Genomic DNA, 15,276 nt, shown 5'->3' on the forward strand with positions numbered 1-15,276 from the left:
AATCAAATGCTGTTTCTCCCTCCCCGCTTTATCTTATAGAGGGAAAAGTTGACAAAGAGGTTCAGTAATATACCTGTATTCTTTTGCTGAAGCCTACTTTCAAATTCTACCAAGATTCTTATTCAAGGAGATTGGTGGCAAAATATGAGGGATTACTATCTTGTGGTGGTAGTGATAGTTTGTGTGTGTGTGTCTAGGGGAGGAAAAAGAAAACCTTGAATGTACTTTTTTATTCTTCACACCAGTTACCTCCAACAGCAACATCAGTCTTTCCCCAGGAACTATGATAGTCAAATATGTGCTGGACATTAATATATAATGTTGCAGTATTTCTATGTTTATTTTAACAGATAAAGAAACCAAGAATGAAAAACATCAAGCTCTCTGCCAAAGGTTCCCAGATAACATGTAGCAGATTCAAGATTTGAACTAAGATTGCTCTCCAATGCCCAGGGCTCTCTTGTGTGTCCTAATATACTCTCATAGAAGTAATGTAACATAGGGGTTAGGTAGAGATGGAAATTACGTTTGCTTCAGATGGTTTTCCTTCCAGCCTATTTGAAAGAGTAGGTGATAAGCATGCTACACCACTTTAAGGCACAGATACCTAGAACTCCTTCCCAGGATTCTGTGTGTTAAATACAGTTTTACAGCAATTATTTTATTCAGTCTTTGCAAATGTGGTGAAGAAAGAATGATTAACCCCATTTGCAAGATCAAGAAACTAAAATTAAGTCACTTGTTCAAGGTCATACACCTAATCAGTAACAAATGAGGATGGAGTCTGACTTTGTCTGGATCCATAGAAACACCTTAAACTTTTCCAGAATTGTTTGTTTATGCTTGTTTTATAAACAGTTTGGAAGATTTGCAAAAAACTAAAATGTTATCAGAAGGTTGACCCAGATAATTGTGTCTGTTTGCTTTCTGCTATTGTTCTTTTGCCCTCTCTCCTTCAACACACACACAAAAACAAGGTTATTTCTGCTTTGCTGTTGAATCCATTAGCTTCCACTGGTCAGGGGAAGGAGTGAAGATACTGATTCAGAACTTTTTCTGTGGGATGAGAACATAGAACATTCAGAGTATCCTCTTAGTTCTCCAAAGTGACAAGCTAAAACTGCAGAGGAAAAAATGCCAATAATATCAAAAAAGACACTGAGCTCAATTTGATTTTGGAGGTTTTGTTTTAAAAAATCTACCAAAGAGGATGTCTTGATCATTATTGATAGTACCTATAATTCCCAATTAAGGATTATTTTTGCAGCTTAAAACCTTGCCCCAGCTGGCATCCACACCTCCAGAGAGGAGAGGGAGACATGAGGCTGCAGGGTACCCCAGGGCAGGATGTATTTTCATATGTTTCTGCCCACAGTGTCACATACTCAGTAAATATGACTTGATTAATTAAGGCCTACATAAATGAATGAACAGTTAGCAGAAAATAAAACCATTGGAAACTTTTGTGCAAGCAAATATTGATATTATAAACCATAGCCATAGGATCCAGAAGACATGAAAAGCTCACACCACACTTTTTCTCAGAGTGGGCTTTGAGCTCTCTTCATTTTAGTTCATCCAGAATTTCTTTCAGTACATGGTAGGCAGAAAAGGTTTTTATCATCTCAAATGTCATGGCACAAAGCCAAAGATGCAACTTGCAAAAGGAAACATATTAAAGGAGATTTTGAACTCTTCCACTGAGCTTCTGAACATGGGTTGCTTTTCCTTCTTTCCTTCTGAGAGGAAAAACTCTCATTTCTCTCCTTTCTGTCCTTCAAGTCAAAGGGATTGTAGCTGGTGGAGGGGCTTAAGTGTACGCCTGTGTCTGCCTTCCAAGCTGGCTGCCTAGAGGACTCCGCAGCTCAGCCAGACTTTTCAGGAATATCTGTGCTACTGCGTGTTTCGCCACTAGGGGTCCCCAGCAGCAGGCGATGTGAGCAGGGAATTGGGTAGCTGAGGCAGCCTCCCTTTGTCTGCGCCCCAGGTGTGTATTCCTTTTGTTCAGAGGGAAGGCTGCCACCTCCTGCGTCCCAGCTTTCCGCTTGGTAAGCCCACCCCAGCTGCCTGTGCACCTCTGCTGAGGAAATAGATCATTCCTCAGCTGCTTCTTTTAGTCCTGCCTGATTTACCCAAAGAGTCAAATCACTCTTTAACAGTGCTAGATATCTTTGTACTGGACACATGGCTTAAACTACGCAGGGAGTTATTTCTCACCACAACTAAGAGTATATCGATGTTGAGAAATTGATGGAAAAAGGAACAGTTTTCAGGGTACAGTAGAGTATGTGCCATAAAATATTTAAAGCTAGTTGATAAATAGCCCAAGTATTCTCCAGCGAATGCCGGCCACAGGATTAATCTGGAAAGTAAGAGATATTTCATTCTGTGCTTAACACGGACAAGGAACGACCTTCACAAAGAAACACCCCAGAGTGCCTGAATCGTGGGAGCAGAGTTCCAACCACAATAGCCACATACACCCTGTGGTGTTTTCATGTCTGCTTTCAAACTTCAAAGGAACAGTGCAGCAAAATAAACAAATTACAGTAATGTAAGAGCTGCTCCGTAAACAATAAATTATACGGGTTACAAACCAGTGATGGGGGATGGAGATTGCAAACATGTGCTCCATCAACATTTTATTCTTATATTTTCACCATTTCAATTTTTTTTTTTTTCACAGCAAAGTAGCATTGCTACAGGTCCAGCATCTTCTTTTTGTGCTCCAGTTGGGTGACTCATTATCTTGTTGTTTCGTGGTCGGAGCTACTGATGTGAAAAGTAATTGGCTTACATGAGAACCACTTCTGGATTCATTTGCTTCTTAGTTTGCTCATTCATTCAATAAATACGTACTGAGCACCTATTATGTGCAAAGCATGATAGGGAATACAAAGGCTGACTAGGCCAAGAACTTGCCCCTGGAATCTTTTAACAGATTAGGGAGATAAAATAAGTCACCAAATTACTATTAAAACAAGACAGATGAATGCTCATTTGAAAGATACACAGCAAGAACTAGGAGAATTGAACTGGAGAGCTGGCTTCTGATGTTGCATACATCATAATTTGGGACAAGATTTGGGGGCCAGGGAAGAAGCCAGATTCTACTTAAACCTTCATAATGGGAATGGTGCATTAGGAAGACATAAGAAAAAAGCTGGTGCTTCCAACTTTTAAGTGGTGAAGATCACAACTAGAAAGGGTCGCATTTGGGGAGAAGAGAACAGGAAGTATGTTTGGAGAGGGAGAGTGGGTTGCTTTAAAATGCTAAGTGAAGTATGAAAGCTAAGTGAAAACAAAATGGTAATTTATAATGTTAAGTAGACCAAGTTAAATGACAAAATACATTTTATCACTTAAGTCTTAATATTTGAAGGTTGAAGGTAGAAATAGGTATAAAAATCCTACTTTTCAAGCATATCTAAGATTTTTGTAGTAACAATATGTCCTTTTTTACTGGCAAGCAGGTTATTACCTAGAATTCATGCCATACATGAATGAAATGAATAAATTACACAAACCAATCTTCTGATTCTCTCATTTGGAGAGATGTTTTGGGCGATCCAAAACATTTCTCAGTTCACTGAGGAGGAGGTTAGCAAATTGCGTCAGTCACCTCCTGCTGATTTACTGGTATTAAACATATCTACAAGGAGTAGAGAACCTTTTGGACACTGAATCTAAGAAAACTGATGGTAAGTAATTATGTCTGGTGAGTTTCTCCACTGGTTATGGCTTTGACAGTCTAAACTATTGATCAATTTTCAGAATAATTTTTTATTTTTTCTTCAAATTAGTGGGTCTCAGAGTTGCTGTTCAGATCTTACAAGTTAAGCCTCTCTGGTCACCTGTTTCTATTCAGCAAGAATATCTGTTGGCTTTGTAACCTTATTCTGGCCTCCAGACCACAGTCTTCATCTTATTCTACTTTCGTACAACATAGGGTGCCTTCGGGTAGAGTGTTTATGGCAAGGGTCCCTCTTTCCTTTTATCTATTAATTTGGAATAATGACATAATCTACTTTGGGGGCCTCCCTGGTGGTGCAAGGGGTTGTCTTAACACTGTGAAGCCATGGGCAGCCATTGTAGCATGAGTTTGATCCTAGGCCAGGGAGGTGACATACATGGCATGGCAAACCTCTCTTGTCTCACCCATTGCAACCCTCAGCAGTGTATTTCAGTCAGTCTGCCTATTCTGCTCCCCACTCTGTCTCTGGTGAATCCTCTCACCCCCCTTCCCTCACTTCTGGCCTATACCCCAGCTCTTGTATGCATAAATACATAAATTAAAAAAAAAAAGCAAGCATGGTCACAGGACCATGTTTTATTGATGTCAAGAAGGTGACACCTGTTTATGAGGCTTCAGTGGTGAATAATGAAATCTGTTGCATAAATCATAATTTGGGACAAGAAATATACAAACCTTGGGTCAAAGATATAACATTCCTCCCTGGTAAAACAAGTCACTGCTAATTAGTTAGCTCCAGATGCAATGGAAAAAGTGAATGTTTTTAAACTACAGATTCAATCTGCCAGTGCACAATTTACAGTCACTTCACAGAATATGAACTATATGCCAGGTACACTGTGGATTTAGAACATCATCTCATTTAATCTTTACAACTCTGAGTTATCATAGAGCAAGTTGAGAAACAGGCTCAGTGTGTAAGTAATTTGTTTAAGATCACATAACTAATAAGTAGCAAAATCAGAGTTTGGACCTGGTGTTGTCTTCTTCCAAGTCCAAATTGTAGCAACTCCAATAGATGACACAGCCAAATCAGATGGCCCACCATCTAAAGATGGAGAGATAGATTACTAGTCATACAAGTATAGGTTGACTTAAATGAGTGTACTCTTAGAAAACAGGAAGTTCCATTTTGATAGAGGTCAAGGTTGTGATGGGCAATAGGTCCTCAGAGGATTCCACATTAAGCTGCTTCAAGTCTGCCTTGCATAAAATGAGAAAAAATGGGGAGTGTGAAGGTGCTGGTACCAGGCCAGGATGTTTCAAGTTCCATGCAGATGAGGTCAGGAAGATCTGGCCCAATGTGACTGAAGAAGGTTCATGGCCCTCTAACTCTTCAATAGTTGCCTAATTTAGAAAGAGCCTTATAAAGGAAAAAAATTAAAATAGTTTAAATAAACTAGGTCATGTGACATGGGTGCATATTGTTTTCAATATTTACCATTCACTATAAGTTAGGTGCTTGGTTGATGTGGATCCCTTAGGACTAGCTGCTGCTCCTCTGACACTCCTGATAATTTCTAAATTGACTATGTCCTTTTAACCATGTTTTAAAAAATTGAGCTACCCCAGTGTGAACACTTTCCACCTTGCTACATAATGAGAGTACTTTCATTCCTTTAATGTTTGCTTTTTCCCCTTTGATCTAACAATTTCTGTTCAAATTTCAGTTTTCTGTTGCTTCAGGATTGAAAGAACCCATTACCCTACTGGGAGTGTGAAATAGACTTTAAAAAAATCTGCATGACATTTCCTCCTAGTGAAATTAATTTAGGTTTAAATAGAGAGAAGGCAAACACCTTTTCCTCTCACACACCTGAGCAGTTCCTTACTCTGAAAAGGCTCAGTCGGACCTGCTGCCAAGTCTTAAGTCTTTTGTGAGGATCCTTTGCAAGGCACAGTCAGAGAACCTCTTTCTCTTTGACACTCAGCTTTTGTGTGGGCCCCATGACATATTTGGAACCTCTCTATTTCTTTGAAGGGCAACCTCAAAAGTCCAATGGACCCGCGGGGTACGGTCCCTGACTCGGGTACTTAAATGCAGCTGGATTTGACTGGGTGGGTGTTTTAAAGGTGTTTTAGGAGACACGCACCTTCTTGCAGGGCAGGGACCATGAGCTCCAGAGCAACAAAGGACAATTTGGAGGGGAATGGAAAGAGCGTTCCACGGACCCTCTGATATCCCAAGGCAGCTTCAGCTTAAAACTGTGGCCAGAGTGAACCCCACTTTGCCCTTTCTCTCCCCCACCCGGGTTGTTTCGCGGGTTGGAAGCTTGGTGGAGCGCAGCCTGCTCCACTACCTGCCCTCCATCCCCTCCCCTCCCCCACCGCCAGTAGCCTTCAAACCCTTGGAGCAGTGCCGCTCACGGCAGCAGACTTTCTCCGCGCCCCCGGCGGCCTCCAGGGCACCTCGAGGTCCCGCTCCTAGATCTAGTGTACCCTCGCCCTGCTGTCCGCAACCTCCCTCTCCAGCCCGAGTACCAGGGAGCTGTCAAGTCAGCGGCGGCTGAACCAGCCCCGCAGCTCCCGCGTCTCCTCTCCTTCCTTTGTGTGCTCGCGAGCGGAGTTGGGGCGGAGGGAGAAGGGGGAGGTCGCTCTGTCTGTCTGTCTCCCGCCGCCTTTGCCCCGGCTGCTTGAAGTGCAGTCAGGGAGGCGGGAGCCCAGGGGAGGGTGCAGAGAGCTGGCGGGGCGGCTCCTGGCGGCGCGGGCGCCCTGGTCCCAACCACGCACAGGGGCGCGCGGACCACAGCTGGGGCTCGACTGGAGCCACAGTCAGTCTGCTCCGGCCACCCTTGGACCTCTTTTCACCCCCACCTACCCCTCAACACCCGGAGAAAAGCGTGCAAAGACGCCGAGAGGGACGGAAACCACAAATAAATAGCGGCGGCAGCAGCGCGTCATCTGGTGGAGCAGGAAGTGCAGGCAGAGTCCGGAGGCTGGTGCTTTCTGCCCGTCCCCAGGACTTTGCCATGGGCTGGGGGCCGCGGAGGCTGACAGCCGCCAGGCGAGGGCAGCGGCTGCGGTGCCCGCACCGGGGCTGATTGAGCAGCGAAGCGTCGAGCGCGCCGAGATGGCAGCGTCCAGCAACTCCAGCCTGTCGGGCTCCTCTGTGTCCTCTGGTGAGTTTCAGCCCCTCGGGTGCGGCTGCCGCGCGGGTCTCTAGCCCCCTGCCCTGGCCCAGGACTCTGGGTTGGACAGAGCCTACCTGTGGCCATCCTGCCCGCTCTCTCGGAGTGAGGACAGGTGTCCGATATGACAGTTGTGTGGTTTGCTAGAACCTTTGGTGCCCACTGTCCCTCCGTGCCTGACATCTGACAGCGCAGCAGAGGTGGTAGAGCGGTAGAGCCTCAGTGCTCCGGCGCGGGTATTCCGGGGACTTGAGGAACAGCAGGCGAGAAGCGAAAAAGAGCAAGGCAGGCTCACACTTTCTGGAGCAGCTGGAACCGGGAGTGGCGGTCCGGGGAGGGTTAGGGTAACGCAGAGACTCCTGACCCGGCTTGTGGGGTGGCACCCGCTGCTCTGGATGCCCAAATCTAAAGCAAAGGGGCGCAAACCCTCGCCTGTCCTAGACTTGGTTTTCTTTGTTTGTTTCAGAAATTAGCTCCATGGAGACACGCTTTGGGCATAGGTTTGGAATAGGAGTAATGAAGGGATTTAGTCTTTCTGGTCTTGATTGAAGCAAGTTAAGAGACAGAAGGTCAAGTCCAGCCTCTATGCTGACAATTTGCCTGTTTACAAGTGTGTGTGTGTGTGTGTGTGGTTTTTTATATGACTTCTCAGATTTAAAAAAAAAATAACACAAGCTCTGCAATTTTACTTTCCAGATTTATTATTTTTTTTTTCAAGTGCGGCCCAGCAAAGGGCGGGTTTCTTTCAGTTTGTGTGTAGTGTATGTGGTTGATCAGCAAGCTTAATTAAAGAGAAAAAATTACTAATGAATCTGAAGGAGTCGGAATCAATAGGAGCAGACCCACTTCTGTCTGAGTATGACAGGCTTCTAATCAGAATGATGCATTAGATAGAATTTCTCTACCTTTCTGATCATTGAAACTTTATTGACAACCTCCCCAAAGGGCTAACGGATTGGGCATTTACTGTAATAAACAGCCTTTGGGGGACAAGATGGTTTTGATGTCTTGATGGAAAAGTTCGATGTAATAATGCTGTGTTAATTTCTATTGTGTGTTTTAACTTATATCCAAAAATTCAACTCATAGGAGGAAGTCTTCCTTGTTGGAACACTTGGACAACAACTCAGGCATAAAGGAACCGTATCTATAGATGTGTGACTAATTAAATCATAAGTGCAAGTTGAATTTGACTAAGGTGCAATTGTGATGTGGCACAATGCAATCACATGAAAATCATCTATTATCTCTTTTGGCAGGTTTAGTTCCAGGGAAATGGCACTTCCTTTCTAGATCACTGCTAAATAATCAAAAGCTCAGTGTTGTTAGGCATCAGATATAGTTCAAGTTTCTGGTAGTAGCAGCCAATGGAGCAGAACAGTCATATCTTATTAAGAGCAGCAACAAGTTGACCGCCTGTGGTTTTAATTCTGAGAACTCAGCAAATGCTATAGCTTATTTTTAGTACCCCTAAACCACTGCTGCTGCTTTTCAATTCATTTTGGTTGACTAACATTGAATTTAAAGCACAGTGATGTTGGCTTACTGTTAGCATATGGTTATCCCTTTCAGAAAGCTGCCCAGTAGAAATAGTGGAAAGGGGGAGGAGAGGTCTATTGAGGAAGGGAAAGAAGAAGGGAGAAAGAAGGCAACATTGTCATATGCTTTGCTGCTGGCACAAACTCTAGATGTTGTGGCCATTTGAATTTTCAGATCTTGCTATAGCTTAAGAAACTTCATTGAAAACCTGGTTCAGCTATAAGAAGAATTCATGGGTTTGAAGCAGTGCTGTAGAAGCTTTGCGTGATTGTAATTGCTTTGCAGATAGGATAGTGATGCTTATGATGATTCTTTCCTGCCTTAATTACTACTATTTTAAATCCTAATGGAAACCAGGAAACAATATGAACTTCAAAATTGAAAAAATGGGCATGGATATAGTATTATTAGTGTGAATCAGCTCACCTTGAGCTTATAATGCCTAATTTACCAATTAATCAGGCACTTTGTCTTGATAGTACAAAAACCCATAGTTCTCTTTTTAAGCACATTTACTGAGGTGTGGATCATGAATAATTCAGATGACACAAGCAATTCACACCTGTGAGAGGTGTTGGGCAGGAAAGAATAGAGCCTGTTTGTGGTGGCAGCTGGTTTCTCCCAGGCAAAGGCCAGAGCCTTCAAAATTAGAACACTTCATCAATCCATTAATCACTGTTTTCTATGGCCCACTATGTACCAAATAAACTATAAGACTGTTTTAAGGAGATTCAGTGAGGAATATACTTACAGGATTTCTTCTAGCTCTGAAATCTTTGGTATCAGAACCATCCTTATGTTGTGGCTCAATCACATACCAGCTTATAACTTAAGTCACATTAACTTCTCCAAGCCTCAGCTTCCTAGTCTGTAAATGAGGTTAATGCTAATAAAAGAACCTAACTCATTAGAATGTTTGGGATCGAATGAGATAATGTGTGTAGACATTTAGCACAGGGGGTGGCACTTAGTAAGATCTTGGTGTGAATAACTTGTTTCTCTGAGGAATGGAAAAGAAGATAGTTATAGTTGCAGACTGTAGGGACAGAAATAATTCTAACACACTTAAAATCTGCATCTTACACTATGTGCTGAATTTGAACTTGGGGGTTGAGTTTCACTAAAAAACATCTTTCTGCATGTCTTTTACATTTCAGGCCTACTCCTAAGTTTTTGGACTAGAAAGATGAATCAAGAGTGTCTCACCCTGCAGCAGCAGAGATAGACACACAAATAGCTTTGTGTATTCCCGTTTGAAAAAATGAATTATGAGGAGTGCAGGGAAGAAAATGACTACTTTAGTTTAGAGGGGTGAGTAGAGGTGACTGGACTGTTAGGCTTATGGGTCCTAAGTTGCATTGACCACAGACCTGCCAGGTCATTCATTGCTGCTGAGGAAAGAGGTACCAGTTAGCACTGGGTTTGATGAAATAGCTCTGGAAGCCTTGGGACATGTTTGGGCAATTGAGCAAAGGATCATTCAGTCTTAGTTTCCTTCGTGTGGAGAGGCGAGTTCCCACCACATGGGGCAAATCTCTGTTTAAAGCTGTGGCAGATTTAGGTGTAGTTGTGTTTGCACAGAGTAAAGATCTGATCATTTACTAAGAATAAGACTCAGTGTTGTCTGATTTTCCTGACAGTATGTTCTCACTTGCTTTGTCAAACCACATCACCCAAGAGTGTAATTTATTTATTTTTTTAAGCTTAAGTACAAAAGGGACTCTTTCTAGTTTTAAAATTTTATATATATTTTACATCTCTTGTAATCAGGGAGAAAAGGGAAACGTGTCGTTTACTCTACATTGCCAACTGAGATATAACAAATGAAATAATCAGGTTGAAATTAATTTTAAATACATTTTCTGAGAACACTTTAGAAATTTTCTTCTGGAATATTCAATTATGTGTAAAATAAATTGCTTTCCCTTTGTTTTAACACTACTGCTGGTAATTAAATTTCACAATCACCTAGATTGGAAGGAAAGTTTGATTACCTTTATTATTTTAAGTTAGAAAAAAACCTATTCTTAAGCTTGTAATATAGCCTGCGATACTTGATTATATTCTGAAATAAGCAACAGTTGATTTGCAAAATAGTTTTTTACTAATCATGGGCTATGTTTGCTTTTATAATTGAAGTAAGAGCTTTTTGCATGTTACTAATGTGATTACCAAATGGATAATTTCTTAGTGAAGAAGAAAATGAACTCAAACAAAGTAATAAATAAATGAGCTATGAGGTATTTCAATAACTGAACAGGCTTAAAAAATCAAAAGGGCTCTCAAATAAGAAGTTAAGATTTTGAGAATATAAACACACTGTACTATAGAAAAGATATTAGCATAGTTTTTTTTAATCAAAATGCAAACAGAGAAAGGTAAAAATCAGTGTTATTTAAACCTTAATTTGGAAAAGAATGTTCAGGATAGTTCAAAGGATTTGTTTCTCGAGATTCTATAACAGTAGAGTGGGTGAGGTAAATAATGCAATTTTCTGCCGTCACACTGGTGTTGATTCTAGAAATGATAAATAATAATTTCATTACTCATTATTGGATGGTCACAACCAGTGACATATACATTTTTTTTATATTTCTAGATGCAAGAGGTAAAACTATTATAACAATGCTGCCAAGACTTAGATACATGTAATTAGAAACTCCATGGATCTAATACTACAAAGCAGGATAGCTTTATTGAAATAAACATTCACAATGAGAAATCTTCTTTGAACCTCTGGAGTCTTCAAAAGTTTCAATTATGTGTGAAAGAAAAAGATTCCCTTTGTTTTAATGATAACTACTGGTAATTAAATTTCTTAATACCTCATTATCTTTCATATATTTTTTAAATCACACACAAGTTACAGTTTCCAAAAAAATTATGAAGCTGAAATTAACCCCCGAGAGGAAATTACGTTCTCAGATAACTGTTCCTCCTTGTTATTATTCTGGAGACCCTTTCATACCATATTCTAACATTGGATTTTCACTGTCCATTTGTGGTAACCCAGATGAAGCCAGTAATAGAGAATCTAAGCAGAAAGAGACTCTTGTTAGGCATACAGCTTGTTACAGTGTTTGGCAAGGACCCACAGATGTGTAAACTTTTGCTAAAATGCCAGGTTCCCCCACTCCTGCTGCCCCATGAAGTGTTTTGAATGAACCTGTCTTTGTTCATCTTTTGGGGGGTGCAAACCCCAGGTACTTCTGAAGCTACTCCGTGTGGGGTCTAACTGGAGATGTGTTCTCTGAGCTGCCCCCCTGGACCTTGGTCCAAATGTTCAGCCTGCTGAGGACCGGCTGCTGCTCAGCAGGGCCTCCTGATTTTGCACAATGGTGAAAATAACTGGACACTGATTTGAAAACCTCTATATGAGCATTGTCACATCATATGTTTTGGTAGAGTTTTCTACCAGATTAAGATTCCTGCCAAGAGAGTTAGATACAGAAGAAGATATGGATCTAGTGATAGACATGTGATTAATAGCATTCATCTATCACCTACCAATCATTTATCTTCTATGAATGTATTCAAATCTCATGACACCTACAATATTTAATTTTCAAAAACAAATGGCCCCTTCTTTTCCTTTCTCATTTTCCCTCCTTCCTTCCTTTTGCTTTTCTTAGTGTATTATGATGACTAGACTTCTATTTAGAGATATTTTTCATAAACCTTGCATTTGGTCTGCTTTGCTGTCAGTACTTTCTAGACCTTCTGTATATCTTCCTGCTTCTCATTCATTTGCCTGGTTGGGCCAGAGGTTGGTATTCTGTTTCTCACATGCCTTTTGTCCAGAGAGTCAAGCTGGAAACCAGTATCTCTGCTGCAGGCTGGTTAGCATGGCAGGACCCACTCATACATGTAGAAGTTACAAACAAATGTTGAGATTTACTTAAATTTTCCTTCAATTAAAGAAAAAAAGGTAAACGTTACTTTTGTGACAACATAGATGGAACTGGAGGGGATTATGCTAAGCAAAGTATATCAGACAAGAAAGACAAATAGCAGTTAATGTCACTCACTTGTGGAGTACTGAGGAATAACAAAGGGGCAGACAACAAAACCAATAGCAAACCCTGGAAGTCTGATTGTTTACAAAGGGGAGAGGGGGAGAATACAGTGGAGAGGGGGCACAAAGGACAATGGTGGAAGACTGTCAGTGCCTGGGGTGGTAGTATGGTTTACTAACATACATCTGAAAAGATATCCTGTACCTCTACAACATATATAATGTAGTAAGCCAATGTAATCTCAATGAATGAAGAAAGAAAATGACTGACTGAATGAATGAATGAATGAAGCAAGCAAGCAAGACTGGTAGCTAGAGGAACCCAGTTAGTATGTGCTAGGCCTCCAAGGTCTGCTCTGCCCAGGACCTCTGTGGCTGTCCATTGAGGTTTGAGGCTGAAGACCTTGCACCACCAAGTGGTAAATAAGACTTTCTAGCTGGGCCAGTCAGATAGCTGCTTATACAAGATAATCTACCCTTTTGAATATTATAATTAATCAAACAACCTTGTGAGGGCTAATCTTTGAACGTAGTCTTTACAGTGTAGTCTAATTACAGCACTCCCTTGCTTCAACAGTTAGGTCTGTCAAAATCACCCAACCCTAATCCATTCACAATATAACCTCAGTAGTATAAAATGTTATTTTAACTTATCCAGTGTGTAAGATCTTATAGACATAACCTTATAAATTCACTCAGGTAATAGCCTAATTTAAAATATCATAATCACCTCAGGTCAGAAGTTGTATTGATTAGGTTCTGAAGTTGAGATATCTTCTACACGTTGTACAAGCTACTGATCACTCTTCGCCTTTGTGGGCCTCTTGGGGAGAGTATTTTTTCAAGACAGCTGGACACCAATTCCCTATGAAATCAAGTAGTTCTGGAGAAACAGTCTGCTTCCTTGAGCTGTAGAAATATGTCTTTATCAGACATAGCAGAAAGAGCCCTAAACTTGGCATCAAGATCTAGATATTTAAACCTTTAACTAGGGCATTTAAACCCTTAACTAAACCCTTAAACTCTTAGTCAGGACCCTTTAGCCATTAACCAGGGCTCTTAAACCTTTAATTGGGGTTATTGAATGCTTAACCAAGGCTCCCAAATCTTTAAGAAGGCAGTTTAACCATATAGAGAACCAGATTCTGCAGCTGGCTAGGTATATGGTGCTCTGTAAAATTAGTCTCTCTGAGCCTTAAATACTTTGCTGCAGACTGAGGATGTGACAGCTTATTTCCTGGAGTTGATCTGAGCATTGGCAGAGGTGATTGCAGCATTTGCCTCTCATAGAAGCCATCATGTCTGCTGATTAGGTGCCAGTTCCCTCCCTTCCTTCCCTCCTTTCCTTAATATTTCTGTGCCTTAGTCCTCTTGGCTCTAAACCAGAGATAGTGCTACCTGACAAGTATACTCCACAGGGTTGTCATTCCTAAAGTACTCTTTGAGAAAATGCTTAGTTAACTGTAAAAGCAACTAAGAATACTGAAAGGCTGCTACTTTCCATTCTATTAACTGCAGGCCTTCTCAGTAGGTCAGAGAGGGCTCAGAATTAGGATTTGAGGGGTGAAGATTGGAGCAAAGACTTCCTAATTTCTAAGATAATGCTTTTCCACTTGAGACACAGGAGTTGTTTTTACCTCTGCTGAAGAAGTTTCTGACATCAAAATTTAAACTGAAATGCATGTTCATTATAAATTGAGAAAATACAGTAACATTTTTTTCTCTGTTATGAACTGGGAGGTATCATCGGGTCATTATTCTGTAGAGAGAACACCTTCTGGATGACTGTATTTAAGGGTAACTTGCAAGAAGGAAACATCGGTGTTCATTGCACTAATCTTCTAACTTTTCTGGAGATTGGAAATGTCCTAAATTAAAGAAAAAATAAGCAAGGAAAAAATAGTATACTAATCTGTATTCAGTTGATTTTTTCTACTGGAGTTTAAAAGACATCCTGCTTTTGTGTGAGTACATTAAATCTTGGTATCAACTGACGAAAGTCCCAGGTTCTGAATCCTCAGTTGGAATAATATATATTTACTAGCTTATAGCTTAACTGAAAAAAATAAAGGAACTAAAATTTCAGGAGTTTAGGTGGACCACACACAGTTTCTACCTAAGACTTCTTTTCTCCCATGCTCAATCAAGTTTACATTTTATTGTAGGCTTAGAGGAATGAGGGAAGTTGGAGGTTATTTGGCAGATTCCAACATTGTAGAAGGAAGCGAAACAAGGTCCAAGGAACTGTGAGAACTGCCCAAAGCTGCTCAGCTAGTTGGTGGAATGGAGCCAAGACTGCTGCCCAGAACCCAAGCTTCCAGAATATTAGTACTCCACCTTCCATCCTGGCTCATCCTAAAGAGAGCAAGGTCCTTAGAGAATTTCTTACAGACATAATTCTTCTGTCTAGCTTTACAAAGGTTGTTCTATTTAATTGTTAAATATTTTTAAAAGATGTCATAAACTGCTTTGCAGTTTAAATGGACTTTTGATCTCAAGGCTATTGTGCCAATAGAGACACAAAAACTTAAGTGACCTAGGTTTGCTTTAACTATCTAGCTGTTTTAATTATATATAGTTGTATATGGTATAACCACGAGCCACATATAGCTGTTTCAATTTAAACGCAAATAATTGGTTCCTCAGTTGAACTGGGCATATTCCATGTGCTCAAGAGCATGGGCAGCCAGCAGTTACCTTGTTACCAATGTGAAAATAAACATTTCTATCACTCTGTGGAAGATTCTATAAGGCAGCACTGGTATATAGGGTCAGTATTTCTAACACAGAAATCTCAGTCATATAAAATTAACAAGCTAAAAATAGAAAAATTGACAGCC

General features: G+C 40.9%; 1 protein-coding gene across 1 annotated transcript in view; it reads left to right on the forward strand.

The window, feature by feature from the left end:
* The first annotated feature begins 6,430 nt into the window (after nucleotides 1-6,430).
* The window catches only part of CHN2 (chimerin 2), a 252,615-nt gene continuing 243,769 nt past the window's right edge, over nucleotides 6,431-15,276 (forward strand). The window contains exon 1 of the mRNA XM_004676813.2: nucleotides 6,431-6,873. Within this exon, the coding sequence (XP_004676870.1) occupies nucleotides 6,825-6,873 (49 nt within the window). The 5' untranslated portion in view covers nucleotides 6,431-6,824. The remainder of the gene's footprint in view (nucleotides 6,874-15,276) is intronic.

Source organism: Condylura cristata, unplaced genomic scaffold (assembly GCF_000260355.1).
Source record: "Condylura cristata isolate star-nosed mole 26May11 unplaced genomic scaffold, ConCri1.0 scaffold00005, whole genome shotgun sequence".
In the NCBI taxonomy this organism is placed as follows: Eukaryota; Metazoa; Chordata; class Mammalia; order Eulipotyphla; family Talpidae; genus Condylura; species Condylura cristata.